Source organism: Balaenoptera physalus (assembly GCF_965194825.1).
Source record: "Balaenoptera physalus genome assembly, chromosome: 6".
In the NCBI taxonomy this organism is placed as follows: domain Eukaryota; kingdom Metazoa; phylum Chordata; class Mammalia; order Artiodactyla; family Balaenopteridae; genus Balaenoptera; species Balaenoptera physalus.
The window spans coordinates 106,525,189-106,553,017 of NC_138885.1; the positions used below are offsets into that span (position 1 = coordinate 106,525,189).

Below are 27,829 nucleotides of genomic sequence, written 5' to 3' on the forward strand. Positions count from 1 at the left end.
TGCTAGGGTATCTCTACTCCGCAGATGCTCAGACTCTAGTGGGTGAGACCAACAGAAACAAATGTTACTGGGCTGGCACAGTATGCCAGGGCACACAAAGGAGCAGTGACCGGCAGCCTCCTCATGCCTGTCTCTTCTTAGTTCTGTCCGATCTGCACTAGACACAGCTCTAGTGATTTCCAGAAGTCCAGCTCTGTCTCTTTCACTCCTCTGCCCAAATATGGATGCTGCAGCCCCCTGCTCAATTAAATGAAGCCAAATCTCCACACAAGTCAACTGGATTTCCTGCCGGTCCTCCCCCTGCCCCCAAGCCTCCGCTGGCCAAAGTGGACTTCCTCTCTCCAACCTCGCTTTCCCATTTCCAGGTCCTTGATTTAGCTGGTCCCTCTACTCAGGATGCCCTTGCTATGCCTGCATTTCCCCTGGTAGAATTCCAAGCTTCAATTTCAATTCTGATCTACCCCTGCAATCCCCGTCACCTTACCATCTAAATATTTCTCCTCCTCAAAGCCTCTGACAACCAGTTATTTGTTCATTTCACCAAACTCTCACCCATAACATTGTTAGTTCCTTAAGATCAGGAACTTGCCTTCCTGGGGCATCTAGCTCACCTTCAGGGCCAGGTGGCCACTTAGTAAGTTGCTGTTCAGTAGAATCAAATGGCTCTCAGTTTTAAAGTTAGAAAGAGCTGGAGTGGAGGGCCCTGGTGGGGGAAGGGTGGCACGGAGTGTTGAGAAATTATACTTGGGCTGGAGGTAGCTTAATGGTCCAACCCCCACCAAGAGAATCTCTTTGACAAGGAGCTTTGTTAGGGTCACAGGAGGTGGGTGATGATTAAAGTGGGGTCCAGCCTGGAATTTCCTGGAGTTGGGGACAGCTTGGATCAAAGAATCAATCTGAACAATGAAGGGAGGCCATTCTTGTCCATCTGCATTTATTGGAGAGAGCTCTAAATGATCTTACCCCAGGACATTCTCCCACACCTGGAAAGCTGATCTGACCTAAGACCCCTGAAGCAGGGTGTTCTGTCCTGCAGCAAATGCCTCGAGATCTGTGGGTGGAGGCCCAGGTCCCCAAGGAATTATTTGTGGGGGGAGGTGGAGCAGAGTAGGCGGAGAGGAAGGGAGGTTTCTTAGTGTCCAGAAATTGCATTTCAGGTACTTATATGTTAACAAATGCTTGCAGGGTTGAGAAACTGAAATGGTCCCTAAGAGGGGCTGTTCGGGGTAGGCTGATCCAGAGGATGTGAACAGCCTCCTGACTCCTAAGTCACTGTCCCAAGCAACACGTCAGCAGTGGGACCCGAGGATGGAGGGAATTGCTGGGAGTGGACTGAAATCTACTTGAAGGTCACGTCTGACGTCCTTTGCATTCCCTCCAGCAGTGAGCCCAGTGCCGGCCACATGGGAGGCGCGCAAACGAAGTCCTTCCGAATTGAACCGAAAACAGGAGACAAAAGCACCCACTCTTGTCCACTCCCGCGCCAATCTTACCCAAACCCCCAAGTTATTCTCATCCTCCAGGAGTCAGGGAGCCCGGGGTAGAAGGGTGTGGAGGGAGAGAGGCCAGGGGGTGTAGGGGACCCACGCAGCATGCAAGGAAGTGGAGATGGGCGAGTGGGCGTGCGCGCACGCAGAGGCCCGCGCGCGGGAGTGTCGGGGGAAGGGGGTGGTCTCCAAAAGGGGGAGGGGAGAAGGCAGGGGGCGGGGAGAAGCAGGGCCCTTTAGGACCCGGCTGCGGCGGCGGGGGAGGAGAAAGAAGCGGAGGAGGCGGCTCCCGCGCTCGCAGGGCCGTGCCACCTGCCCGCTCGCTCGCCGCCGTCGCGCTCACCGCCGCCAACATGCTGCCGAGACTGGGCGGCCCCGCGCTGCCGTTGCTGCCGCCGCTGCTGCTGCTGCTGCTGGGCGCGGGCGGCGGCGGCCGCGGGGCGCGCGCCGAGGTGCTGTTCCGCTGCCCGCCTTGCACGTCTGAGAGCCTGGCCGCCTGCAAGCCCCCGCCCGCCGCGCAGCCCGCCGCCGAGGCCGGGCCGGCCGGCGACGCCCGCGTGCCCTGCGAGCTGGTCCGGGAGCCGGGCTGCGGCTGCTGCTCCGTGTGCGCCCGGCTGGAGGGCGAGCGGTGCGGCGTGTACACCCCGCGCTGCGGCCAGGGGCTGCGCTGCTATCCCCACCCGGGCTCCGAGCTGCCCCTGCGGGCGCTGGTCCACGGCGAGGGCACTTGCGAAAAGCACGGGGATGCCGAGTACAGCGCCAGCCCCGAGCAGGTTGCAGGTAACGCTGGTTGGGACAACTAGTTCGGAGAAACTTGGAGGGCAGCGGGGGAGCCTGGCTGGCGGCCCTTCTGGAGGGAAGGAATGTGTGGCGGAACCTCAGAGACCGTTTTAGCGGAGGAAGAGCGGAGTCCTGGACCGGCTCTGAGCGATTGTTGGGAGGGGGGACCCGAAAGTCAGGCCCGGGGAGGGGAACTGGAGTTCGAGCGTGCGGAAGATCCCCGGCTACTAATTTGGTGGGGAAAAATGGGGAGAGGGAAGGCATCCCTGTTACCATAGGCTTCCCCGGTGGAATGTACCCTGACTTCTTTTTTGGAGGGGGGATTTCCTGGAGAGGAGGGTGTCGGTCAGATCGGTGGGAGTAGGAGCTTGAGGCTTATCTGGGGCGCCGCTTGAGCTGGTGACCGCCGACCGAAGGTTCCTGGGGAGGTCCTGGTGGAGGACGCCGCCGGGGGCTGAGGCTGGCGGGTACCGGTGACACCAGGGACCTCTAGTGAGAAGGGGGCGCTAGGAGAAGGCAGCGGCGCCTTGAGGTCCCTTCCTTCTGGGATTGTGAGGTGAGAAGAAAGGACTTGTTGGTACTTTGTAGGGTGGGCTGCCTAGGGGGAAGATTAAAAAGGAACGCTGCTATTTTACAGAGAGGACGAAGAAGGCTCTTGCTTTTATGTTGGGTGGAACGATAAGAGAGGGACGTTTGGGAGGCGAGGAAGAGACCCCATTCGTTGAGTCACTGTAACTTAAGCCGGGTCGCCGGCTGCGTTCCGGGGCGGGGTCAGCCAGGCCGCTCAGTTTAGCATCTGGGCCCCCGGGCGTCCGGCAGGAGGATGCCTGGGCCGGGGCGCAGCTGCTCTTACCGGAGCGAGGTGTTGCCCTCCCCCCGCCCCCCATCCTAATTGAGGGAGCTCTTCCTGTCCCATAGAATGGGGGCCCTGAGCTTCTTTGTACGGAGCTCGCATACCCCCGAACAAGTTTTCTGAGGGACACAACCAGGCTTTAAAGATCTCTCACGTGTTGGTTTTTTTGTTGTTGTTGTTTGTTGTTTTTGTTGTCGGTTTTGTTTTTTAAATTACAAAAGCCTCCTGCCCCAGTGGTCTAGAGGAAGCTGTAATTATTTTCTTTCCTCTTGGAGACAGTGGTGAAATGTGTCCACTGCCTGCTGCTGTTGTTTAAAAAGCAAGTTTCTCAAACTTAGAGGAAAAAAAAAAAAAAGAAGGAAAGAAAGAAAAGAAAAAGTGAAAAATTCTTGCTTGCTTGTCAGCTTCTGCGGTCCTTGGCCCCCTCCCGCCCCGGACACCCCCCGCCCCCCTTCCTTCAGCCTGCTATTGTTTTTTTCCCTGTTCTCCTTGGGAATACAATTAGGGGTCAGAGTTGAAATCTTTTCTTTGTCGCATTTTGACCTTGAGTGCACAGCAAGTTAGGGCTTCCTCTGAGCGGAACCCCTCAAGTCCCTTTCTTCTCCCTCCGGCTCGCTTCCCTCCCTAGCCTGCCTCGAAGTTAACCCTTTCCTCCAGCTTCTCTTAGAAAGTAATAGTAAAAGGGAAAAGACTCAGCAAAGGTCCTTTCACTGGGGGTGCCCATCCCCCCCCAGTCCTGCGTTCCTCCTCCTTCGCCCCCTAGCACCCCGTGGTCCACCGGGGAGGTACTGTGGTTTCCGAGCTGAACTCTGACAAACTAAACATCTCCCTCAGCAGGGTGAACTTTTGTTCAAAAGGCCTCCACGTTCATACACTCTTTTGGATTCTGACTGTTCTAACCAAGCGCGTAGCACATGTCCTTCCTAACCTTCCCAGCCTGGTTGTGTCCCTCAAAAAACTTGTTTGGGGGTGATTTTTCATTCTTCATTCCTCTCACTCTCTGCCTCAAAACCAACTCTCCTGCCTCCCAACCCCCAGAGGCAGGTTAGGGTCTTCAGAAGGGAACAGATGCTGGGAATTCTCCCATTCACTCCTCCCTGGAGTCGTCAGGGGAGCTCGGGGACAATGGGGTGAGTTCATGGGAAGAATGTCACTGTGGATTTTCTGCCTGGTTATGGGACTGCTTTGCGCCAGCTAGCCCCAGCTGCCTCCTCAGCCTGCTCCCAGCGGCCAGACAGCCGCCTTCCGCATTTTTCTCTTGTGCTCCAGACTGGGAAGAGGGGACACCAAGGTTGGGGGTGGGTGGAAGCTGAGCGGGTGCCCTGGAAAGAAGTGCTAAGAGCAGGGTGTCTGAGGCGGGAAGGGGGCTGAGGGGAAGGGGGCACTGGGGGGAGAAGCCTGGGCTTGCTGGGGTGCAGGGAAGAGAGAGAGGGGCGAGTTCTGAGGCTCCCGTGCAGGAGAGGGTCTTGAGCCAGGGCGGGGATTGGGGTGCTGCGTGGGGACTGCGGGGGTCCGAGTTGGGTGGGGTGTGTGGACAAGGACGTGGCCCGGATGAAACCTTAGCACTGAATGCTGCCGCCTCCTCTTCATCTCCCACTTCTCCTCCCCCCTCTGAAGAATGACCCCCCCCCCTCCCCATCCCAGCCTGCATTCCTCTTTGAGCAGGTTGCTTTTGAGAATTTTAAACATACCCTCTTATTTCGAGGCAGCAAACCCCAGCAGTTCCGGCTTTGCTGTTAGCTCTTTTGTCTTTGTTCCCTGGACTCAGGGGCTGTGTTGCTGGCTTCCTGGGGATGGCTGGGATGCAGGGGGTGGGGGTGGGCACATCAGCGGGTGCTGAGCCTGCATCCCATGGGGGTGATGGGCTGGGACTGGGTGATTCAAAGAAACCCAGAAGTCAGACTGAGGCGAGGATTGCGGGGTGTGGGACTTAGAGTGGGTGGGCCTGGAAGAAAAATAGGAGGGGGACCCTGAGATCTCCGTGAAGTCTGGACCTGAGAAATGTGTGGGTGTGTTTGGTGGTGGCGTGAGCAGAAGTGCCTAGAAATGTTAGGGAAAGAAAAGGAAGCAGGCCTTGGCCAATCCGGGCCCTTTCAGAATTCAGGGCCTCGGCCGGGCCGGACTGGCTCCCTCAAGCATCTCCCCTGCCTCCTTCCCTTCCGTGTACAATGCCGGGGATTATGCCGAGGGGCGGAGCTGCCCAAGTGGCCGTCTGGCCCGCTGCACTTATAAAGGTGCTATAGAAATGTGCAGTCATTCAAAGTCCCAGGGCCGGCGGGCTGGTGGGCCGGCCGGCCGGCGGGCGGGCGGGCGGGCGGGCCTGGGGAGGCTTTGCATCTGCAGTTGCTGGGGGAGCATAAAGGGGGGCAGAGGCGAGGGCTGATTTACAGTGGTTCAGCGCAGCTTCAAAGAAGGGGGAGAAAAAGCAACGGGACTTCTGGCTCAGAGCACTGCTTTGCATCTTGTCTTGCATAAATTTGCATACTGAGTTCAAAGTCGTAAAATAGTCTTGGGGAATGAGTGGGACCTACTGTCACTGATTGCTAGCTTCACTACCTTCCCCCACCCCCTGCCCTAGACAGAATACCCAGAACTAGCTCTGCTAAGCTGCTCTGCCTGAGTGTGTTGGAAGCGGAGATGGGGGACTGGAGGACTGCTGCTTCTGGGTCCCTCTGGGGAGACAGGAGACCTGTAGTTCCTTGACTACAGGGATTAAGCCGGGTGTAGCTCTGTGCGCTGTGGCCTCGGAAGCAGGGCTGGTCTGGAGGGTGTGACTCCACAGGTCCCGAACCAACTAGGCAGAGGCTGGCAGTGTTGGAGTCTTTGCCCGCAGTCTCCCTGCTCACCTTCCACTCCCATCCAGAGTGTTCACGGAGATCGTTCCCTATGTGTAGTGATAATGACCCCATCTGTTCCTTTGAAGAGATATTTGAGGAAGCTTTGAGAAAAAAAAAAAATCCTATTAACAGTGTCAAAAGATCTTACAAAAACAAAACCAGAGGTAAGGAGTCTCTGAATTAGAATAGGTGGTGGAGGAGAGGGGGGGAAGAAAAACCCATCTGTTGTGGACATGAGGGTCTATCTATGCAGTGGTTCTTGGCCTAATTGGACCCTTGAGTTTCCTGGCAGGCAAAGGGAAAAGGGAGGCTTAGATGGGTCTCACTATTAGCTTACCTTAGCACTGAGCTTTAAAATAAACTTTTCAGGCACATCATTCCTTTGGGGGAAAGAATTCCTACAGAAATGCCTGCAAGGTGCCTGAGAGTAGGGGTGTGTTCAGTCACCAGCTGTCAGACACTGAGGGTGACTTTGAGAGCATCGCTGTTCTGTAGCCCATTTATCAGGTTAGCTTCTCCTCGGTTCTCAGATTAGCTCTTCTCTGCTGTAGAAAATGGGACACACAATTGCTAAGTTCTGATATGAGCAGGTTCCAAAAATTCTTGGTTCTAATGAAATGCAGGACAGGAGTACCCGAGGGCGGGAAGGGGTGGGCAGGGCAGGGGCTGCTAAAGGGAATGAGGGAGAAGTAGAAAATGAACAGGCTGTGCCCATGTTTGGTTTTGTTATTGGTCCTCCTCACATACTACAAAACTGTACCAAAAAAAAAAAAAAGGCTTGGTTATCATTATCATTATTTTTTAAAGAGACTGCATATCCAGGGACTACATTTAGTTTTAGTCTCTCTCTTCTCTGTGTTCCCAGCTCCCCTTTTCCTCCTCTGCTTTCTCCATCCTGTCTTCACAACCCACTCTGGACCGTTCTCCTCTCTCTCCCATGCTTCTCCCACTACAATTCTAGCACACCTGGCTGGTTGCTAAGCAGGTGGTCAGGGCTTGAGAAAATGACATGGGAAATAGATTGGTCCGGCCTTCCTCAGGGATCCAAGTAGATGGAGGCCACGTAGATGATTGGGGATTGGTGTGCTTGAACCAAATCTGACACTTAAATGAGGAGGGCAGTTGACTGGCAGTGCAGGGGCTGGGCTTCGTGGGCGGGGGTGCCTGCTAGGGCTGCTTCTGCCAGAACCAAGGCACAGAGGAGCGAGGTTATACTTCGAATGCGCCAGGGCGCTGGCGATCTGGTTGGCAGATGTTTGGAGCCCCTCTGCTTCTCCTTGCTGTCTCTGGCCAGCATTTCGCTGAGATGGCAGGCAGCCTCCCGTCTGTCCTCATCCTGGTATGAACTGCTTCTTTGCCTGCTTTGTCTCCTGTCTTACAGCATCCCCGTGAGGGAGGCTTTTTACCTCCATTCCGCAGGTGTGGACTCTGGGGCTCAATGGAGGGGCCACCTGAGCAGCTAAGCAGTGAGGTGAGGGGCTAACCTGGCCGCCTTTCCTCTGTACCCCTCTGCCTCTGTGACCAAGCAAGTGAGTGCGGGCTGCTGGCAGAAAAAACCTTTGACCCCCGTCAGCCAGAAGGTTTGTTCCTGGACACCTGCCACGTGCAGGTGATGCTTGGGCCACCGTTCAGTTATTTGCATTCCCTTGACTCTTTGGAGAGGCCCAAGTCCTAGAACTTGGGGAATTCAGAAATGGAAGCGGCCAGCGTGCAGTAGTCAGGAGGGGCAGAAGGGTTCCAGGACAGGCCTCTAGAGAGAAGAGCTGGTGGGCAGTGGATGAATGTGGAAGCAGCCTGGCCTTTGCTGGAAGATTGACCTGGGTTCCAGTGCAGGCCCATCTCTGAGAACCTGAGTGATGACGGGCCAGGGTCTTATCTTTTCGTGAAATGGGGATGACTGTATTTCTCAAATGGGGTACGTGTGAGGTCAGCTATGATAATGCAAAATGCCTGGCACGTAGTAGGTTCTCTTAGCTGCCTTAATCTTGGCAAGCGACGTCTCCTCTCTGACACTTAGGCGGCCTTTAAAACAAAGGCCGGACTGGCTGTGTCAGGCAGGCCACCTGTCTCTGAAGGTTGTACCAGGCGTTAAGGGGCCTCATCCTGGTGTGAAGTGGCTTTGGTTCAAAACCCAGTTTCCTACCACGTACTTGCCACCCGAGGCGAGAGATATATTCTCTCTGAGCCTCAGTTTCCTTATCTGTAAATGAGGAATTGATAGCGCCAACTTCATAGGGTCACGTCTGCGTGTGTGTGTGTGTGTGTGTGTGTGTGTGTGCACGCGCGTGTGGTGTGTGTACAGATCGATAATACATAAAAAGTCTACGCACTTGGGTGTTTTTTGGTTTTTTTCTGTAATGAGCCACTTGATTTCCATCTCTCCACTTATAAAATGGAAGCATCCATACCTCTGACCCATTTTCACAGACAGACGGTAGTGGAGCTGTTTGTGGAAAAGGTAATGAAACTGTACTTTCAATGCAGAATAAACCCAATTGACAATAAGCAGATGGCCCGAGGTCCAAGGCTGGCACGTTTTATGGATAAGTTGGGTGGTGCTCTTTAGGGCTCGTGCGCTAGGATCTGGAGCTGACCATTCTTCTGGCAGCTTCACTGTAGTGCCCGAATGGGGGTGGAGGGACTGTGGGGGGCAGAGGGGGCCCCAGAGTTTGACCCTGGGTACTCTTGCTGGCCTTGCTACTCAGAAACGGGACAGGTGGAATTGGACATTAGGAAGAACACCAGCACCCAGAAGCTGAGTCCTGCCTTCACCTGCCAGCCGATCTCTAGGACCCAGCTCTCCAGTTGCTGGAGTTCAGAGCACTGGGGAATCCCTGAGGCCACATTTCAGGGGTGGGCAGCGCCTTCCTCCACGGATGGCCTCCGCAGGACACCTGCTAGGACCCAGGCTTTAGCAGAAGAGGGTCAGAACCAGTGTGTCCTAACACGTTTGGTACACAGGGCGTGTGCCGGGTGAGCTGTTGTATTGTCAGTGCAGCCAGTGAAGACCCCATGGTGCCCGTTTCCTGCCCCAGGAAAGTGGGCTTTCAGGTCCATCCTGTCTGGGCCTAGGGTGCCAGAAAGTTGAACATGATCCTGGCAAAGAAACTGGATGTTCTATCCAAAAAAGCGATGTTTTCTTACTACGCCGTCTCCAGCGTTGACCTCACTCCCCAGTGGAGTGGGGCCTGAGGGGTTCTCAACAGGCATGGGGGAGTGTTTTCTGGGCCCTGGGGCTCTTCCTGATGTCTGATTCCACCTGTGGTCCCGGAAAGCCCTCTGAATGGCCCGTCTGGCCACGATGACATGACACAGTGTCTGTTGTCAAGCATCTGATGGAGTCGAGGCCCCAGGAAGCAGGGAAGCTGGATGCTTGAGTCTTCAGGGGTCAGCAGATGCTTGTGGTTAAACCCAGGACAATAGGGACAAAGCACAGCGTTTGCCACTGGGCATCTGGGGTGGAAGGTCTTGTTAAACTCTGAGGACCTTGGTGGTGGTGGGGAGGAGGGGGGAGGAGAGGCAAAGCTCTCCTTACAGAGGGGGGGGTGGTGGGTCCAGAGAAATGTGTTGGCTTTCAGGTTCCAGAGTAACTGCCCCCTCCCTTACCCTCTCCCCGACTCTGAATAGAGTGGATGGGCTATAGGAGATTTTTTTTCCTACTGGAAAATGGACCATCTCCCTCTGTCCCTCCCCCTACTTGGCTCCTGATCCTCGACCCTCCCCTCCCCCTCCTGGGCCACTCCTGTTCCTTAACAAAGCCAAGGAGGATCTGGGCTGGCTCAGCTCCTGGGTGTCAGTCAGGACGCAGAGGGAGACCTTGCTCAGAAAGCCGGCTCCCCCGGAAAGAAATACAGAGTCGACTGTAGTGAGGAATTGTTTCCTTTCCCCTTTTTTTTTGTAGGGGGGGAGGGGGGCATTTGGCAGCCCTTGGGGCCCCTTCTGGCCACCAGCCCCACATCTCTTCCTGGCTCTTGGGAGGCAGGGCAGGAGTGAAGATTGGGGAGAAGGGAGCAGGGGCTGGCAGACCTCCAGCTGCCGGGCTGGGGAATTGGCCCACAGGCCCTGGTTAAGTTGGCCCCGAGCAGAGCCTGGGGAGGTTTCTAATTAGTGGACGGGTGTAGGTGTGTCAGCCTGTGTTCATTCAAGGAACTGAGCTCTGCGGGTGAGGAAGCCCTGAGGGGAGGGGCACTGGCCCGGGGAGGCCTTGATAAGTGGCGGAGGCTCATGGGTTCCTTCCTGATAGGGGTCGAGGAGATGGGGGCCTTCTAGCTGGAGTGATCTGAGTTGGATTGTAGGGTAGGGGTGCAGTGAGCAAAGGGTCAGCCTCAAAGGGTAAATGACAGAATACATAAGCATAATTAAAATTGCTTTTTTTCTAGATATTGTCTACTTCTACCCAAATGCCTGTAGTTTTTTTTTTTTTTTTTTTTTTTTTAATATTTTGGCCACACCGAGCGGCATGTGGGATCTTAGTTCCCTGAGCAGGGATCTAACCTGCACCCCCTGCACTGGAAGCACGGAGTCTTAACCACTGGACCGCCAGGGAAGTCTGACTGTAGGTTTTTTGTTTTTTCTAGCTGTTTTAGCCTCAAGATTCTCCCCACTTGACAGGTGAAGAAATCAAGGCCGCATTCAGGTTCAAATGCCAAGGCAAGTACAGACCAGAATGGACGGACCAGAACGGAGTCTGGGTCTCCAGATTCTCATTCCAGAGCTCCATTCCATCAGACTCGCACATGCAGAGAAGCAGTGAATTATATACTGCTGCTTGGAAAAGCTCCTTTTCCCTGGGAGGTAGTAATTAAGGCATAACTTCTCAAAAATGTTCCTTTATGCAACTCCCCAGGAAGTTTCTTTTAGGTCTATTGTCTTGACTTCTGGATGGAGGTGCCAAGTTGCCTGTGGATGGGGAACTTACTTTCTAAAGTGCCTGAGGCCAAGATAAAATGAAAATGACAGTTCCCCTGGGCCCTGCCCTTGCAATTGCCTGATAACGCTGGGTGGTTTCCATAGCGACACTGGCAGGAGGTGTGTCAGGCAAGATAAAGGGGGGTGGGGAGGAGTGGGTTTACTGGATCCTAAGGGCTTTTGAGGTTGGGTGGGGGCCGCTGGCTTATGACTGATGGCTTCCTTCCCTGGGAAGATGAGGGAGGGTCCTGTGGAGATGGGAAGAGACAAGGTGATGGGGAACAGTAGAAAGGAAGCCCTGGGGTTACAAGGTCTTGGTCAGGAGTTTACCATGATACCGATGACCAAATGCCATTCTGGTTGGTTAAGAGCTATGGAGTTAAACCGCCTGGGATTTGGTTTTGGCTCTGCTGTTGCTGCGTGATTTTGTGCCATTGGCCTCACACCGTATGGCTTCTTAGTCAAGCGTGATAAGAAATTATCAACCTCATGTGATTGCTTGATGATAAAGCAAAGTTCTGTACACAGACCACTTAGCACAGGGTTAGAAACTCAGAGAATCAGGTGAGTCGTACTGATTTTGATCCCTTTCCCCTCTCTTCTCCCTCTGATGTCAACACACAGAACAGAAGAAGGCAAATGCTGGTTTTTTTAGCTGTTTGCTGATTGGCCAAGTTTATTAAGAAGGGGCACTTAAGAATCCTGCAAGGAGGTGTGGCTGCTTCCACAGGGTGTGGCTTACCTGGACAGCTGCCCTTTGCTTTGGAAAGTCCAGAATGGAGTCAGTGGTGGAGGGTTTTCCAGAAGGCAGTCATGACCTTTGGTGCCGTTGTTACTCACTGTGGTTCTACCATGGCTGACCGCGGACCAAGGTCCATTCATGCCCCTTGAGGGGAGGATTCTTACTTGAGGCCCTGCTAGTTATCTCTGGTTCCTTTGCTGCCTCTAAACCAAGAGGGCATAACCAAGGAAGACAACTGATGTGCTGCAGGTTTATATCAGACAAAATTAGTGAACTTTTAGTTGAAGGAAAAGAAAGCATGGTGACCTATTTAAAGACACTTATTTATATTCAAGACACTTCTTGTGCTGCTTTGAGAGTGTGGCCGGCAATCCTGGACATCTTTGCAGGTTTTTAGTTTCTTTTTGCATCCCCTGGGTTCAATTTGTCAGGCCTGGGATATCTGGGAGCCGTCTGGGGATGGAGAAGAATTGGCAGAAGGAGAGGGTGGAAGGAGAGAGGTGAGTGGGACCCAGTGTTTATGGTCCGTGGGAGCTGGTGTGTGGGGTGACATCAGAGCTGAGTGCAGGGACAGTTGTTTGAATGTGGGTCCTGGTAGAGGGAAGTAGCCTTCCTCTCCAATTCATGCTTCTGTTCGCTCAGTGCCTTTCTTCTCTCCTAACCACTCTTGCTGCTCTGGGGCTTAGATGGTGAGGGAGAGACCAGAAACATGAGAAAAAGAAGTAATATAACAGGATGCTCTAGGCCAGAGAGCGGTGGAATGCTCTTTGGATAGTCAGCTTTCCTAATGTTTAAACACTGATTGAGCACAGGTACAAGCTATGAGACTGACTCTAGACAGATACAGTTATCATACCACCTGTAGCACATGCTTTTTTTTTTTTTAGTTATATTGGAGTATAGTCGATTAACAATATTGTGTTAGTTTCAGGTGTACAGCAAAGTGATTCAGTTATGCATACACATGTATCTATTCTTTTCCAAATTCTTTTCCCAGTTAGGTTATTACAGAGTATTGAGCAGAGTTCCCTGTGCTATACATATACAGTAGGTCCTTGTTGGTTATCTATTTTATTTTATTTTATTTTTTGGCTGTGCCATGCAGCATGTGGGAGCTTAGTTCCCCGACCAGGGGTCTAACCTGCGCCCCCTGCATTGGAAATATGGAGTCTTAACCACTGGACCGCCAGGGAAATCTGGTTATCTTTTTTTTTTTTAATACAGATAGCCTTTTCAAAAATTAATTAATTAATTTTTGGCCGCGTTGGGTCTTCGTTGCTGCGAGCGGGCTTTCTCTAGTTGCAGCGAGCAGGGGCTACTCTTCCTTGCGGTGCTCTGGCTTCTCATTGCGGTGGCTTCTCTTGTTACGGAGCATGGGCTCTAGGCACGCGGGCTTCAGTAGTTGTGGCATGTGGGCTCAGTAGTTGTGGCTCGTGGGCTCTAGGGCACAGGCTCAGTAGTTGTGGCGCACGGGCTTAGTTGCTCCGTGGCATGTGGGATCTTCCCCGACCAGGGATTGAACCTGTATCCCCTGCATAGGCAGGCGGATTCTTAACCACTGAGTCACCAGGGAAGTCCTGGTTATCTGTTTTAAATAGAGCAGTGTGCACATGTCAGTCCCAAACTCCCAAGCTATCCCTCTCCCACAGCACATGCTGTTTGATCCTGGAGGGGAGCAAGAAAAGCATTTGAAAAAGTTGGATATTATCTAAGAAGAAACCAAGTCAGTAGAGATGTAGATACATCTCATGTAAGTAAACGGGTGCTGTTTTAGCCTTTTGACCAAGGCTCTTGGGAAGATCTTGATGTGAAATAATGGGACCCCTCTTTGGTGGATAAAGTCACAGAAGGAAAAGAATCTCCAGTCTTGGAAGACGAAAGCGCAATCTCTTTCTTCCAAAAAGGCAAATTGCGCACACAAAATGTCTCCCTTCCTGCCCTCCTTTCATGATGTGTACTTTGTTTTACACTCTATGGAAGCTAAGTACAAGTTTGTGTCTTCAAGAAGCTCCCTCCTTTGGAGGAGGAAGGAAAAGCATGGACCCATGGCTTTGTGCCAGTGCGCTCAGGCTACAGGGCTGTGAAGGAAGCTGCGTCCAACTACAAGAGTGCTTGGCCCAGGGATGCCCGTCATCCACTCAATCAAGTGGCCTTTGGACACTTGGAGGCCATATTGTCCATCCTCCTTCCTCCCGAGCGATACCAGAGGAAGGTGTGTAATTTTTTTCCACCTGCAATCTGTTACTCATTTTAGTTCTTCCTATGAAACTTGGGTGGTTTCTAACGTGGATCTCTCCCATTTCGGTTTAAGGCTGCTACCTCCCTGCTCCTTAGGAAGCCAGAACAGCTGTTTCCCTTCCATTGGGCATGAGTGGCCCTTGAGTGTTGATTCCTGCATCTTCCCCTCCTTGACCCTGTGACCCGCTTCCACTCTCTTCGAGTCTTTCCTCTGACTCATTTCCCAGTTCTTCATGCTGCACAGACCTGGCCGGGAGCCTGTGGTCAGTCTCCGACTGGCAGGCAGGTGGCTCTTGTGACACTGGCCTCTGAGAGTGGCACTGAGGTTGGCCATGTCACTGTGATTTGGTCCTCCTCCAGCCAGTGGGGTTCAAGGGGCACCCGTATTTACTGATACCCCTGCTTGACAAGGAGGGTGAGAGGTGGATGGAGTGAGTTTCTTTTAAAAGAAAACTTTAAAAATGCGGAGAAATACTAAGGATGATGTAATAATGCCAATCTACCACCCACAGCTGGGAACGGTTGATATTTCGTTGTCATTTTTACTTCAAGTCTTTTTTTTAAGCTTCCGCTGATGGCCCTCCCCACCAGCCACCTGTTCCCTGTTCCTCCTCCCCAGAGACAACCACTAGCATCATTTAGTGTTTCTCTTTCTTAGCTAAACAGATTTGCTAATGAATGACCAATATTTCAGAGTCATTCTCTGAGATAATGGAAAATGTACATAAAAGGTTTCATTCTGCAACTTTTTCCCCCCTCCACTTTAGGTTTTGAGATCTACCCATGTTGATAGACACAGGTCAGAGCTATACTTTTTAACTGCTGTATATTATTCCATTGTATTACCCTACTGATTTTATTTATCCATTCACCTATTGAAAGGCTTTCGGATCCCGTTGCTAATAGCTTTTGGCAAGTACAGTGATGCTGTAATGAACGTTTTTGTGCACATGTCAGAGAGAAGTAGATCCCATTGCTAATAGCTTTTGGCAAGTACAGTGATGCTGTAATGAACGTTTTTGTGCACATGTCAGAGAGAAGTAGAATTACTGGGCCAGGCACACTCTTCCCATAAGCCTTTGGTCCAGGTTTGCACCAAAGCACACTCTCCGCTCACGTGGGCCTTCAGCAGGTAGGTCCCCTTGCCAGGTTCTCAGGTGGCTTTAGCTGAACCAGACGAGAGATGTTGGGGACTCACGGAAAGGAGGGAAAGCGGATAGTGCTGTTGACCATCTTGATATCAATTTCTCTGGCTCTTCAAGGACAGCCTGGCTCGCAGAACCCCAGAGGACTGTGGCTGAATTTGAGCATGTTTTTGTTTTCTCAAACTGTCTGCCTCAGCCCTGACCCTCCCCAGGTCTTGGCAATTCCAGGACTGACCCTGGTGTTTTATGAAGCAGTCCTTTGGAGAGCGCAGAGGCAGGGAGGCCCTGCGCTTTCTGGTCACTCGAGGGGGAGCCCGCGATGAGAGATGCTCTAGAAACCTCCATGATGCTTGGCCGAGGAGGGGCCCTGTATGTGCATCCAAGCATATACATGTGTCTGTTTCTGAACCCGCATGTCAGTGGGTGCAAAGAGCTTACGAGGCTTCGTCTTTGCAAAGTGTACATGTGAAGCCGTATCTCTTGAATAGAAGCCTTTTCTCCCATCACCAAGAAATTCATCAGGAAACCGAGGCAGGAATCACAGAGGAATAGGGCCCTGAGCTGGAAGGCGGTTGTTAAAAGTACAGAGTCCTTGACCCCTCCTGCCCGCCCCCCGCCAAGGCTTGCTGTCTCTGAAACTCTGGGGCTGGAGTGTAGGACTTTATTTTTCGCAGGCTCTTCAGATGATTTCTGATGAACAGCTACAATTGGGAACTGTTTGCCTGGTCTGACTCCCTGAATTTACAGCTGAGCACACCGGGGCCTGCACATCTGAAACACCCAGCCTGGCATCATTCAGAATCCCAGGCCTGGCGGTAACGTCAGGATCAGAACCTTGGGCCTCTGGCTTTCCGGCCAGTGCTGCCCTTCTTGCCACACTAGAACCGGATGGCCAAGGCTTTGAGCTCAAGAACCTGTGTTCTCAAGGAAATCCAAAAAGGGCTCAGAATGGCGTGGCAGGTAGTCGGCCCTCTCTGCCCTCCTGTTGTCCACCATCGCCGTTCTCTCCAGTAGCGGTTCCTTCCCTGTATGGGGATGGGGCTGGGTGCCTACTGGCCATCCCACTGCACAGACTTTACCCAGCTCTGCAGCCCTTAGCTAGGTGATGGGCTCGTGGTAGCTGTCGGTGCAGGGAGATGGTCTCAAGGTGAGCAAGGCCAGTTCCCGCCCTTGTGTGATGCGATCACCCGTGGGACCTATGGGTCTAGAACATCAGAGGAAGCTGCTTGTTTACAGCCGTGTCCTTATGTACGGGTGGGCGGTGGGTGTCATCAGAGAGGAGACCTTTTGTTCAAGAACCATACTGAGGAGCTACCGGTCTGTGGCCGAAGGGATTTTTCCCAGAACGAGGTGGCATCTGAGAGACGTCAGGTTTGCTTAGCTGGCTCCCTAGCAGGGAGCAGGGGCTCAGAGAATGGGAAGGGAGTTTGGAGTGAAGCTGGGGGTCGGCAGGGCGTAGATGGCCCATCCTGGAACGTCATTAGCTGGGCTGGAATGCCACCACGTGAGACGTCCACGGACGTACTACTCAGGATGCCAGTGTGAGAGGCCGCTGCTGCCTGCCCGCCTGTGACAGGCTAAAAACAGGTGGAGGAAGGCACGTGATGTCTCTCCCCCAGAGAGACTAAGGACTTCAGGTTTAACCTTAGCTGAAAATTAACAAATAGGCCCCCTTCCTACCCCACCCGTTTCTAACTTCTGCCCCCGACGACGTCCCCCCACTCCCCCACCTCCCAGCAAGGCCTGAATCACCCACCCCGGCTTCTGGGTGGGGTGTGCTGTTGAACAAAGTGGCCATATGCTAGGTGAAGTTAGGTGAGCACAGTCACCCATACAAAGGGACTGGCTTCAGAGCCTCTCCAACAAAATCTGCTTCCCCTGTGTGTTGGTGCGTTTACCTGTGAACCCTGCCTCACCTGTGCATGCACGGCGGTTATGAGGCTCTACCTGTCTTTCCTCCCTCTCTCCTCCTTCCCTCTCTCCCTTCTTTCTTCCCTGGCTTCCTCCCATCTTTCCTTCGCCTAAATTCTATAAGCAAAGTTAAAGTAATTTTGGCAAATCCACCCTTGCCCGAGGACTTCATCAGATGGCAGAGAGCTTTGATGTTTAGCAACATATGGAATTTATACAATCAACAGAATCAAGCTTTAGAAGAAAGATGTAGAAAGATGTCGATGCAGAACTCTCTTATAACTCATTTTTCCCCCCGTGCATTGGCCGTTCTGCAGACCAGGTATCACCCACCCTTCCCCTCTACCAAACAAATGCACCTTTCATTTACTCTTTCAAGAACTAGATCATCTGCACATTTCTTCCAAAGCCTGATTCTGCCCACGTTGGGAGTTTGAGTGGTACTAATGCTGTAGCCTATTTAAGTAGCAGCCTTCACTTTGGTAGGGTGATTATTCTCATTTTTCAGACATAAGACATTAGAGCTCAGAAAGGTGAAAGGGTTTGGCCAAAATCACGGGTGAATTGTCAGTGGCAAGGCCAGGATTGGAATTCAGGGCTCTTGACTCCTGGGGTTCTTTGCGCATTCGAGTTTGTGAATGAATTGTCCACTGCCACGGATGTTAGTGGAGAAGTTGTCCTGGAGGGAGGAGGAAGATGGTAGTTAGTATTTATTCTTTCGCCCAACATTTGTCAAGGTTAAGTGCACTTTGGGAGAAATCAACAAAGAAGGAGCCACGTGAGTTCTGTGCCCAGCCAGGGTGGAACTAGGAAAGTAGCCAGCGTTCCCCTGGCCTGTTACTTGGAATCCATTCTCAAAGGGCCTGGAATGCTATTACCTGTTGAAGGAGGTGAGTTCACTGGAGGGAGTGATGGATTTAGGGTTGGGTTAGATCATCTCTGTGGTGCCCTCAGCTCTTAGATTTCCAACTAATCATGAGATAGACCGAGGAGAAGGTTGGAAAATGGCTAGGGTTTCTGCAGAATAAAAAGACGAAAGAAAGGAGATGTATTAACCTCTTATGAAGATGTGTGGTGGTTTTGGGAAAAGGTCTCCTCTTCTCACCAGGCCTGCATGAGGACAGATGTCTCACACCGTAAGCAGGAAGGGGTAGGGGGTTGCTGTTGGATTCTTAAGGCTTGTTTTCCTCAGCGTGCTCTAAGGTCTCCCGTAGATCAGGAGTTGCCAACTGTCAAATGGAGCAGAGGTCGGAGCATCACAGGAGGAGAAGGTGAAGTTTCGTGAGACAAAGGGTCTTCGTCCGTTGAGTAAGGTTGTCAGTGCTACAGTCAAGCCAGACGGCACTGCGGGGGAAAGGACGGTGCCAAAATTCAGTTTTAAAGCCAGAGTGTCAGTGCACAGAAGTAGGCATCTTTCTGCTCCTGGACCGTCCCCCTCCAGCTGCCCTGCTTGGCTAGCTTAGTAAGGCCGGGTCGCAGGGCAGTGCGGGGACCCCAGGCCAGTCGTGGAGCACCTCTGATGACAGCAGAGAGGTTGTGCGTGCTCCTCGTGGACCCAGGCGCTGGTCCTTCTGGGCCTTGGGTTTGCTGTCTGTAAAATAGGACACCTCGTCCATGTCCTCTCGGTCCATCTGTCTCGCATTCAGCTCTCCTCCAGGTGTGTAAGGTGGGAAGGCGTGGCAGTGCCCCTATGGCAGGATGGGCCTTCTCCCCGCCCTTCAAGCCTCCCACAAGACTCTACTCTCCCTCTATCATCTCCCCCACTTGTCTTTGGAAAAGCTTGACCTTCTGTACGTAATTGGGAAACTCCCTTCTTCAGCGTTGACCCATTTCCTGGGTCACTAGGCAGAGAACAGCTACTGCTCACTAATCCTTACAGGGACATCTCTTCAGGAATCTTGGAGATCCCTGTCAGTCATCTCTAAGCCCGCAGGCTTTTCCATTTATGTGATTTGGGTTGCTAAGAACCATCTCTTAGAGTGACCTTTGCACTGTAGCCCATGGAGCTGCATACATAAGTGGTTGCTTAATAAATATTATTCTGAACCGAACTCTCCTAGGCAGAGAAAAAAAAATGCAACTTGGTATTTTTGTTCTGAGGGCAAATTCCATCTCTAGCTGGAGTTCTCCATGTGGAATGTTTTCCTGCGGACTGCTCTGTCACCTATAAGAGAACGTATGGGCCGAACTTGGTAACGTGTGATAATGTCCTTGTCCAACAGAGTGTGAGGGTGCGGTGCCGTGTGGGTGCTTCCCTGCGTGTGGGACGCAAAGGAAGCAGCTGAGGGCTAGGCTAGCCCCTTGTGCCGGCACTGTGTATGCGTGCAGCAGCTCTCGGAATCCTCCCTGCCACCCATTGGAGGTGGATCCTGTTTGCGCGTGTTTTACGGATGAGCAGTGAAGGCACAGAGAGCTTAAGTAACTTGTCCAGGGCTGCACAGCTCAGTGGTAAAGCTCGGATTCAGCCAGGCAATCAGACTTTGGAGGCTGAACCCCTGAACCTCTTTGGCTGGGAATAGGATCAGTCAAGGAATCAAGGCTCTTCTCAGCCTACAGTCTTTTCTGATCTCCACCCAGTCAACAATTGCATTTCCCTGTCCTGGGCTTCCACTTCAAGATGTGGGGTGTCAGCACCTGCGTCAGCAGACCAGGCTCATGGATTTCCTCATCTTATTGGCACTTTCGTTGGCAATGATGAGATCAATAAAGGAATGGAATGAAACATACCCTTGAACCCAGGTGGCCTCCGTGAGGGTGGAGAAACTGACCTTCCGCTCAGAGCGGTCAGGGACATCTCAGGACAGGAAGCCACCTCTGTCCTTCTGGGATAGGACTGCCCACTTGAGCCCCGTCTTCTGGGACCTGGAGTGGGGCTGCATTATGACTTTTGGGGACCCCAGACATGTTTGCCTTTGTGGGCAAACACAGAAAAATCATAAAATCGTATTTTATAACTGCAAACATATCAGTGTTATATGAAGATGTTTGCTTTGACCTAAAAGTTTATTTTTTTCTTCTGATTTTAAAAGAAATGAAAACATTTCCTAGGGCCCTGGGCACTGTGCCCACTGTGCCTGGTGAACAGACCAGCCCTGCCTGGAGCCTGCAGCCCTGAACGTGCACTAATCTGTGTGCCCTTCTCTTCCGTCCAGTGTTTCCAGAGCTTGCAGAGGGCCTGGTTCTGAGCGTTAACTGTGGGCTGACATCTAGGGCTCAGCCAAAGGATGCTTCTTTGGCCCCTGTCAGTGGTACGAGTGCCGGGAGAGTTAGGGAAGAGGGGTCAGCAGGCTAAGAGTCCTCTGGGGTCCTCACCACCACCACCAAGAAGGAAGGCTCATAGGCCAGAAGTGTTCCTCGTGATGGAACAGTGGTGGAGGGGTCTTAGCCGAGGGAGGGGATACAGTAGAGCTCAGATCTGCTTTATGTGAGGCTGGGAGTCTTCAGCACTGGGCCGGGAACTTCAGGCCTCTGGATCAGTTCTAACTCCGAACAGTGGTTTTCAACTGGGGACCATTTGGCAATGTTCAAAGACGTGTTTGGTCGTTGCAATTCGGGGAGGGTGCCGCTGGCATCTGGTGGGTAGAGGCCCAGGATGGTGCTGGGCGTCTTACACAGGACAGCTCCTAACAAAGAATCTTCTGGTCCCAAAGACAGTAGTGCTGGGGTTGGGAGACCCTGATCCCGAGAATGTTCCTGGCATTGGGTTCTGGTGAGTGGAGCCTTCCCAGACGTTCCTGAAGAGGACTAAATGTGGGCCATCCTGCTCTCTTTCAACCTGAGAACGTGTAATTGCAGCCACAGTGGAGACGGGCTGTCTTAATTTAAGCCTCGGGGCAGGCGGGCAAACCTGCCCCCAAAAGAGAGGAACCCGGTGAGCTTCTGAGAGTCACAGGCTTCGTGACAGCAGAGCGGATGGTTCCAGAAATGGTGGGAAATTCCCAGAGCCCTTGTCTAATTACTTTGTGAGCAGAACTCAGGGCGTCGAGTGCAGAAGTGGTGTTGAGGTCTCCACAGATTCTGTCTGTCACTGTGGGCAGGAAGCAGGCTGGGCAGGGCACGATGAGGATGGGTTTGTTGTGCCCAGGGTGAGCTCAGGTACGAGGGGCTGGGCGAGGGCAACCCAGAGGTCCCCATTTTTTTCCCCCTTTGATCCTGCATGGTTCCCAATGCAGCCGGGGAAGCAGGACTTTTCTAGGCGTCTTGCTCTCTTCCTCCTGTGTTCCCCGGGCCAGCGCCTGCAGGGAAGAGGACAGGGAGCCTGAAACTGTGTCACCAGGTCCAGGTGCAGAGAAGCAGAGAAGACTGTAGAGATGGAAATGGCAGAACTGATGGTGAGGATGGAGATGAGTCCCCCCCCCACCCCCCACCCCTCTATTTGTGCCAACATCTGCCTTATGCTTCAAGGTCAATGTTAAGCAGATAGAGGGTTACCTGAATCAGCCCATCCTATTTATTTGCCAGGCCTATCTCAGACTCTCGCAAGCCTCTCCTTCAGCCTTCTGCCCTCTACCTCTGGTATCTGAACAGGGAAGGTGGGATCTTCTTCGTGGCTGGCCTCAGCTGCCTGACCAGTCCCAGGGGAAAGCTGCAGCCAGTCCCCATTCAGGGGAACCGGGCCGGTAGCTGAGCCAGGGAACCAGGACTGCTTCTCTTGGGGCCTCTGGGTTTCTGCTGTTTCAGCTTCAAGGACAGAAAGGGGAGGGCAGGGTGGGTGAGGAAAGTTTGGGGCTGGTGAATGTAGAACGTGGATCAGGACTCCCACCCAACTTGGTGGCAGGTGCTTCAAAGCAGCCTTCCCCTGCAGGTGCTGCTGGGGCTTCTGGAACAGGATCTAATCTGCGCTTGGTTTATTTATGATAAAATCTGGGCTACCCGGAGCACCTGGAGAGGTAGCCATTCTAGAGAAAAATTTTCTGGGTTTCAAAGGGCTTACTCATTTAAATATTTCAATTTTTATTTTTCTAAAGTTTAACAATTTTGGATAGACATCTTTCTTAATACTGAATACTTGTCATGTTTACCCCTTTCCTTTTTGGACGCCCCAAGGTCGTATTATCAACACTAGTCTTGTTTCTGGCCACACAACGTAGAAGTTTTCAGGGGTCATCAATGGCTGTGCACTAAATGTCCCCAGAGTTCTTACGTTCAGTTTTTTTACTGTCCTCTTTCCTCCCTGCCATTTGATACTTCTCGCCACTGACCACATGCCTTCCTTTTTCTCCTTTTAATTTTGTTGATTTTATTCTGCGGTGGCCTTGGAAACCAGACATGCAGAAACCAGGCTTATCTGACCAGTGCTACTGCGAACCGTCAAGGTTCTTCATGCACTGACTTTCCTTGACTTGTGAGGAAAGCATCACGGCTTTACAATGCACGAATGTGGTGACTGCTGTTCTGAGGCTCAGAAGCTTATCTTCCTCTGCTTCCTGCTTCTTGATTGGGTTCCACACGGCAGGGGTAGCAGGTCACTGAGGCAGCTGTCATCATCGACATCATCATCATCGTCGTCAAAGTAATCACCACCAACAGGACATAGAGTCTCTGTGTTCCACTCTGTATCTTAACGGCTTTACCTGTAACATACTCTCAGCAGTTCTGTAAAGTAGGAACTATTATTATCCAGTAGTTTACGGTTAAGAAAACAGAGGCACAGTGCGGATATATATGCAGGAGAAATACAGCTGATATAAAAAGTGGCGGAGCTGTAATTCAACTCGAGTCCGCCCTCCTATCCAGCGCTTGCCAGTCTGGAGATAATGTGCCTGGTTCTAACAGATGCTGCAGCTGGTGAGAACCGACCAGGCGTCAGGCCTAGTGCGAAGGGAAGGGATGGGAGTAAACCTCTGTTGAACTCCTCTGTTTCCAGGGACCCTGTTGGTGCCTGGTCCCGCAGGCGCTGGCTCCCCGAGGCACGGAAGAGGGTCCCACACCTTAGCTGGTGAGGGGGCGAACACCAAAGCTCACGATCCAGAGAGGGTATCATGGGCCCCCTTTTACAGGTAAGGGCCAGCTCTTTCCACCATACAGCATGCCCAGGACAGCGACCCCCTGAGCCCACCACACTGTGCCTGAATTCTGAAAGGACTAACAAGTACTAGGCGCCTCGCCTGAAACCCTTGTGTAGAAATATTGTGAAAGCCATTATTCGGGTATGTTATCCAGGCTGTAAGTTTTCGGAGGTGCATTAGAGGGGAAGAGAAGATGTGCAAGATTTGTTTGGAAACTCCCCCTGCGTGCTCCCTGAGCCCTGCAGGGGGCTGCTCCAGATAGTGTGGTCTGAGACCCTGCTGGCCCTGCTGCTGCGTCTGCGAGGGGCTGTTTGCGCCCCGGCCCACCTAGAGCTTGCCAGAAATTGTCACCCTGGTTAGGACCCTTCCACACCATTCACTCTGTTCCCTGGCTGGAGGTGCCTAAGCCTGCGTGAGACCATGGGAGGGGAGGGCTGCTCTCAGGGCCCTTCCACCTGAGCTGTGTGCACCGTAGGAGCCGTTCCCTATTGCCGGCTGGCTGGAGGTTTAAGAAAGTCGAAAGACTTAGTGGATGGTCCTTGGACAGACATCTGGATGAGGCTACGTGCCCTGTGATAAGATGAAACTACAGCGTGGTCATCGTGCCTGTTCTGGGGGCTCTCGATGTAATGAGGGGTGGGGCAGCATGCATGGACAGACAGGAGACAAATCAGGGTCCCGGGATAGTGCTGTAGCAGCCGTAGGAGTGGAGCGTCAGGGCAACAAGAGGAGGAAGCAGACGGGCAGAGGAAGAGTGATGGCGGAGGGGTGCTGGACGCTGTGTTCTTCTGGTGGCAACGCGGCTCTCCACCTCACTTCTCCGCCAGACACAGCACAGCCCAGTGATCTCTGTGGCATGAGTTTTAAAAGCTCATCCAATCCATGCCTTTTCCGACCAGACATCATGAAGACTTTAAACAGGGGGAGTTAGTGGTGGGTGAATCTGAGAGGTCTTTCAAGGAAGAGTGATGGACATTACCCGTTCCCTGGTGAGAGCCTTGCCCACATGGTCATCCTTCGTTTGTGCCTCTCTGCTCCCCCACCCCCATCCTCCCCCTTGACCTCCTGGGGTGGAGGCAGAGCAGAGTAGGTGACCCGGGCATTTTTCTGGAGTCAGAGAGCCTGCGTTCAAATACTGGATTGTGATCTTCATCAAGAAATTGACCTCCGTGAGCCTCAGCTTCTCCGTCTGTGGAAGTTGGGGGACGTTGCTAATTGTGTTCATCGTTGCTGTGAAACCGAAATTGATCATCCACATAAATCACTTAGCACCATTGCTTAGATGTTAGTCATCGCCTTCCTTGTCATTATCAGGGGGTCCAGATAGTCCCTGGAGGGCCCACCTCTCTGGAAACTGGACCTGCAGCTCTTCCTCCCTCCCTCTCTCTGCAGACAATGGCGAGGACCACTCTGAGGGAGGCCTGGTCGAGAACCACGTGGACGGGAACATGAACTTGTTGGGAGGTGGAGGTGGTGCTGGCCGGAAGCCCCTCAAGTCGGGCATGAAGGAGCTGGCCGTGTTCCGGGAGAAGGTCACGGAGCAGCACCGGCAGATGGGCAAGGGTGGCAAACATCACCTCGGCCTGGAGGAGCCCAAGAAGCTGCGGCCGCCACCTGCCAGGGTCAGAGCGGGTCGGGTCTGGTTGGAGGGGTGGGAGGACGTGCAAAGGGAGTGTCCCAGCAAGCGGGGATGTGGGCCCCCCGATGAGGTCCATGTCCTGTGTGCCTGCGGGCAAAGCACTTTCCTTTCTGATTCTGCCACTGACATATTCAGTGACCTTCAGGCTGATCAGTTTCTCTTTGGGGTGGGGGGCCTCAGTATCTTTGGCTGTGAAATGGGCTCTGCATATGGGTTCTTGAAGTCCCTTTCTTCTAAAATCTCCACGTTTCTGCTTGGCTTCGGGACACAGGCAAAACAATGGATGCTAGAGATATAGATGGATCCACTTGAGCTTGCCCACTCTTGTTGCAATACGCTGCCCTCACTCAGCTGCCCCTCTTCTTCTTTCCAGCTCGGCTTTGCTGTCTTGGCCCTGGTTGGGTTTATGGAAGGGAATGGAGGTTGGGCCACTGGGTGGGTGTAGAGATACTCTAGAGGCAGCCACTTGAATTCAGTATTTGCATTTTGACCCCTGAAAGCCGTTGACACAGATGGAGGAGAGGAGGAGATACTCATATGCAGGTGACTTTCTTTAGGGGTGCGGTAGAGCATAATCATATGGTAGTAAGATTGCTGGGCTGGGTGTCAGAAGTTCCCGGTTCCACCAGCTAGCTGTGTGGCCTTGGGAAAATCCCTTCAGAAGAAGCACGGGCCTGTTCCCACTCTAAGCATCCTCTCCGCGTGCCTGTGCCCACAGACCCCCTGCCAGCAGGAACTGGACCAGGTCCTGGAGCGGATCTCCACCATGCGCCTTCCCGACGAGCGGGGGCCCCTGGAGCACCTCTACTCCTTGCACATCCCCAACTGTGACAAGCATGGCCTGTACAACCTCAAACAGGTGAGCGAGGATCTCCTTGGCCCCGGACCCTGGGTGTGCCTTGTTCTTGCCCCACCACCTGTAAGCCTCTGAGCGGGAGACCTAGTCTTCTGTGAGGAGGCAGGTGGGGATGCCAGGTGCCAGGCCAAGGAAGGCGGGGGCGGGGCTTCTCTTCTTGGCTTCAGGCTTGTCAGAGCCCGACTCCGTGTACCCAGCTTACCTGCCAGCAGCGCTTGGTGTCCAGGATAGGAGGGAGCCTCTTGGAGGAGAAATAGCGCCTCATACCCGTGCTTCTTGACTTTTATTGAGCGTTAGAATCACCTGCAGGTGATTCTGGGGCCTCGTCCCCGGAGACTGAAGGTCGAGCGGGGTCTGAGAGTTTGCGTTTCTAACCAGCTCTCAGAGGATGCTGATGGTCCATGGACGGCATTTCCAGAATCACTGATTTAAACCATTGACCAAGTAGCCTCTCTGGTTTTCAAGTATCTCAGGGGATGGAGGAGAATCAGGGGTGGAGAATCGCCACTTGAAATATTTCTAGAAACGGTAACAGAACAGTGTTATCAGTACATTAGAGGAAATGTAGAAAGTGTAAGTAAAACACCCAGGAGCCCTTTTTCCTCCCCTTTCCATTCTGTTCATATGCCTTCTAATGATCTATGTGTGTATGCATATTTCCCCTTATCATTATTAACTTTGTTTACTTAACCACATAGAGTTTGTAGTGATGATTGTTAGTGGCTGTTTAACATGGTCAGTTGTCCTTTCACCTAGTGCACGGCTCAATTCCCCCAGCTCATCCCTTGTGCAGGGAGAAAAAGTCTGTGTGCCTTTCATGTAAGGCAGAGAGAAGGATTGAGATGGTGTGGACTCCACCGGCCATTCTGTTTTCCAGCAGAGGTTCTGAGCCCAGCTGCACACTGGGCTTCTCTAGGGAGCTTTAAAGAATACGGATGCCCGGGCCTCACCCCCAGAGATCCAGTTTTTGCGAGTCTGGGGTGCTTTCTGGGCACCAGATTTTTCAAAGGCTCCCCTGGTGGTCCTACTGGGAAGTCAGAACTGACTTTTAAAGGGTGGGTGTGCAGAGCCAGGAGATGGGGTACAGGGATCTGCTGATCCCCCCCGGGGGGGGGTGTCTCACTTCCCCATCTCCTTCACAGCCCAGGCATCTTGCCCTTTGAAATAGCAGTCTAACGTTAAAAGCTATTTGTTCATAAACCTGCCCTCTAAATGTAAGCCAGCTACTTCGTTTGGAGCTCACAAGAAGAAATAGTGATCTTCTTTTCTTCTGAACCTTTTGGGTAAACGGGGATTTGCAAGAGGAATTGGCTTATGGGTAAGATCAGGGATCCTGGGAGGGGAATGCCTGGGTTGGCATCTCGGCTGTGGCTCTTACTAGCTCTGTGACATCGGGCAAGTTACTGAACCCATCTGGGCTTCCTTCTGATCGTCCTTAAAGTGGTAAAGTAATGGCACCTACTTCACAAGGTGGTTGAGAGGATTAAGTGAGTGTATGTTAGATATGAACTGTACATGAGCAGCGTATATGACTGCTTACGCCATGCCCAACACATAGTAGGACCCGAGCTAACGCTGACTTTTATGCGCGTTTTCCGCCTCACACTACGAGTGAACTCCAGTACACTGGGTCCCCGGCTGGATGGGACCTCCCCGTGGATGGGGGCTGAGTCTTTCCATCACGAGGCATCCCCAGCAGCCTTGCTGATGACCAGAGCACGGTCCCTGGGCCAGCAGCACCGGCGTGAGTCACGTTGGAGCCTATTAGCCGTGCAGAATTGCAGGCACACCCAGACCTCACGAACGGAGCCTGCATTTTGGTGAGACCTCCGTTTTATCGGGGTGTCCTCCATGTCCTCTTCTCTCTCCTCAGTGCAAGATGTCTCTGAACGGGCAGCGTGGGGAGTGCTGGTGTGTGAACCCCAACACCGGGAAGCTGATCCAGGGGGCCCCAACCATCCGGGGGGACCCCGAGTGTCATCTCTTCTACAACGAGCAGCAGGGGGCTCGCGGGGTACACACCCAGCGGGTGCAGTAAACCTACAGCCAGCCGGTGCCTGGCACCGCCCCCCACCCCTCTCCAAAGCTGGCAGAGCAAGGAGAGCGCTTGCGTGGTGGGTGGAGGGAGGATTTTCCAGGAGTTCTGACACGTGTATTTATATTTGGAAAGAGACCAGCACCGAGCTCAGCACACACACCCCCGCCCCCCCCTCCCCCCCCACCCGCCTTCCCCCTTCCCAGCTGGAGATGCCTGCACCCTCCCTCCTCGAGTCCCTGCTGGGCAGGAAGGGGGTAGTTGCAATGGCGGAGCTGGGGTAAAGGTTTGGGAGAGGGAAAAAAGAAATTTTTATTTTTGAACCCCTGTGTCTCTTTTGCTTAAGATTAAAGGAAGGAAAAATAAAGCATGTGTCTTTTGCCTGAGTCT

At 52.8% G+C, this 27,829-nt stretch overlaps 1 protein-coding gene and 1 long non-coding RNA gene across 3 annotated transcripts in view; both read left to right on the forward strand.

Annotated features, from left to right (window-relative positions):
• LOC309663489 overlaps positions 1 to 27,829 on the forward strand; it is a 368,186-nt gene that overhangs the window by 77,058 nt on the left and 263,299 nt on the right. The gene's annotated exons all lie outside the window — the stretch shown is intronic.
• On the forward strand, positions 1,735 to 27,806 carry IGFBP2 (insulin like growth factor binding protein 2). 2 transcript variants are annotated; one of them, XM_082467452.1, is made up of 4 exons: positions 1,735 to 2,267; positions 24,302 to 24,531; positions 25,267 to 25,407; positions 27,278 to 27,806. In XM_082467452.1, the coding sequence occupies exons 1-4, from the start codon at positions 1,841 to 1,843 to the stop codon at positions 27,440 to 27,442; spliced, it is 963 nt and encodes a 320-aa protein (XP_082323578.1). In that variant the 5' UTR covers positions 1,735 to 1,840; the 3' UTR covers positions 27,443 to 27,806. The 2 variants fall into 2 exon arrangements, with proteins under 2 accessions (XP_082323578.1, XP_082323579.1); XM_082467453.1 differs by lacking the exon at positions 1,735 to 2,267 and adding an exon at positions 2,620 to 2,823.

Excerpts from the sequence above, each read along its gene's own strand:
- IGFBP2 (XM_082467452.1), top strand. The coding sequence starts at position 1,841 with ATGCTGCCGAGACTGGGCGGCCCCGCGCTGCCGTTGCTGCCGCCGCTG. Across the intron at positions 24,532-25,266 it reads TGCGGCCGCCACCTGCCAGG|ACCCCCTGCCAGCAGGAACT; the intron begins GTCAGAGCGGGT and ends CTGTGCCCACAG. Across the intron at positions 25,408-27,277 it reads GCCTGTACAACCTCAAACAG|TGCAAGATGTCTCTGAACGG; the intron begins GTGAGCGAGGAT and ends CTCTCTCCTCAG.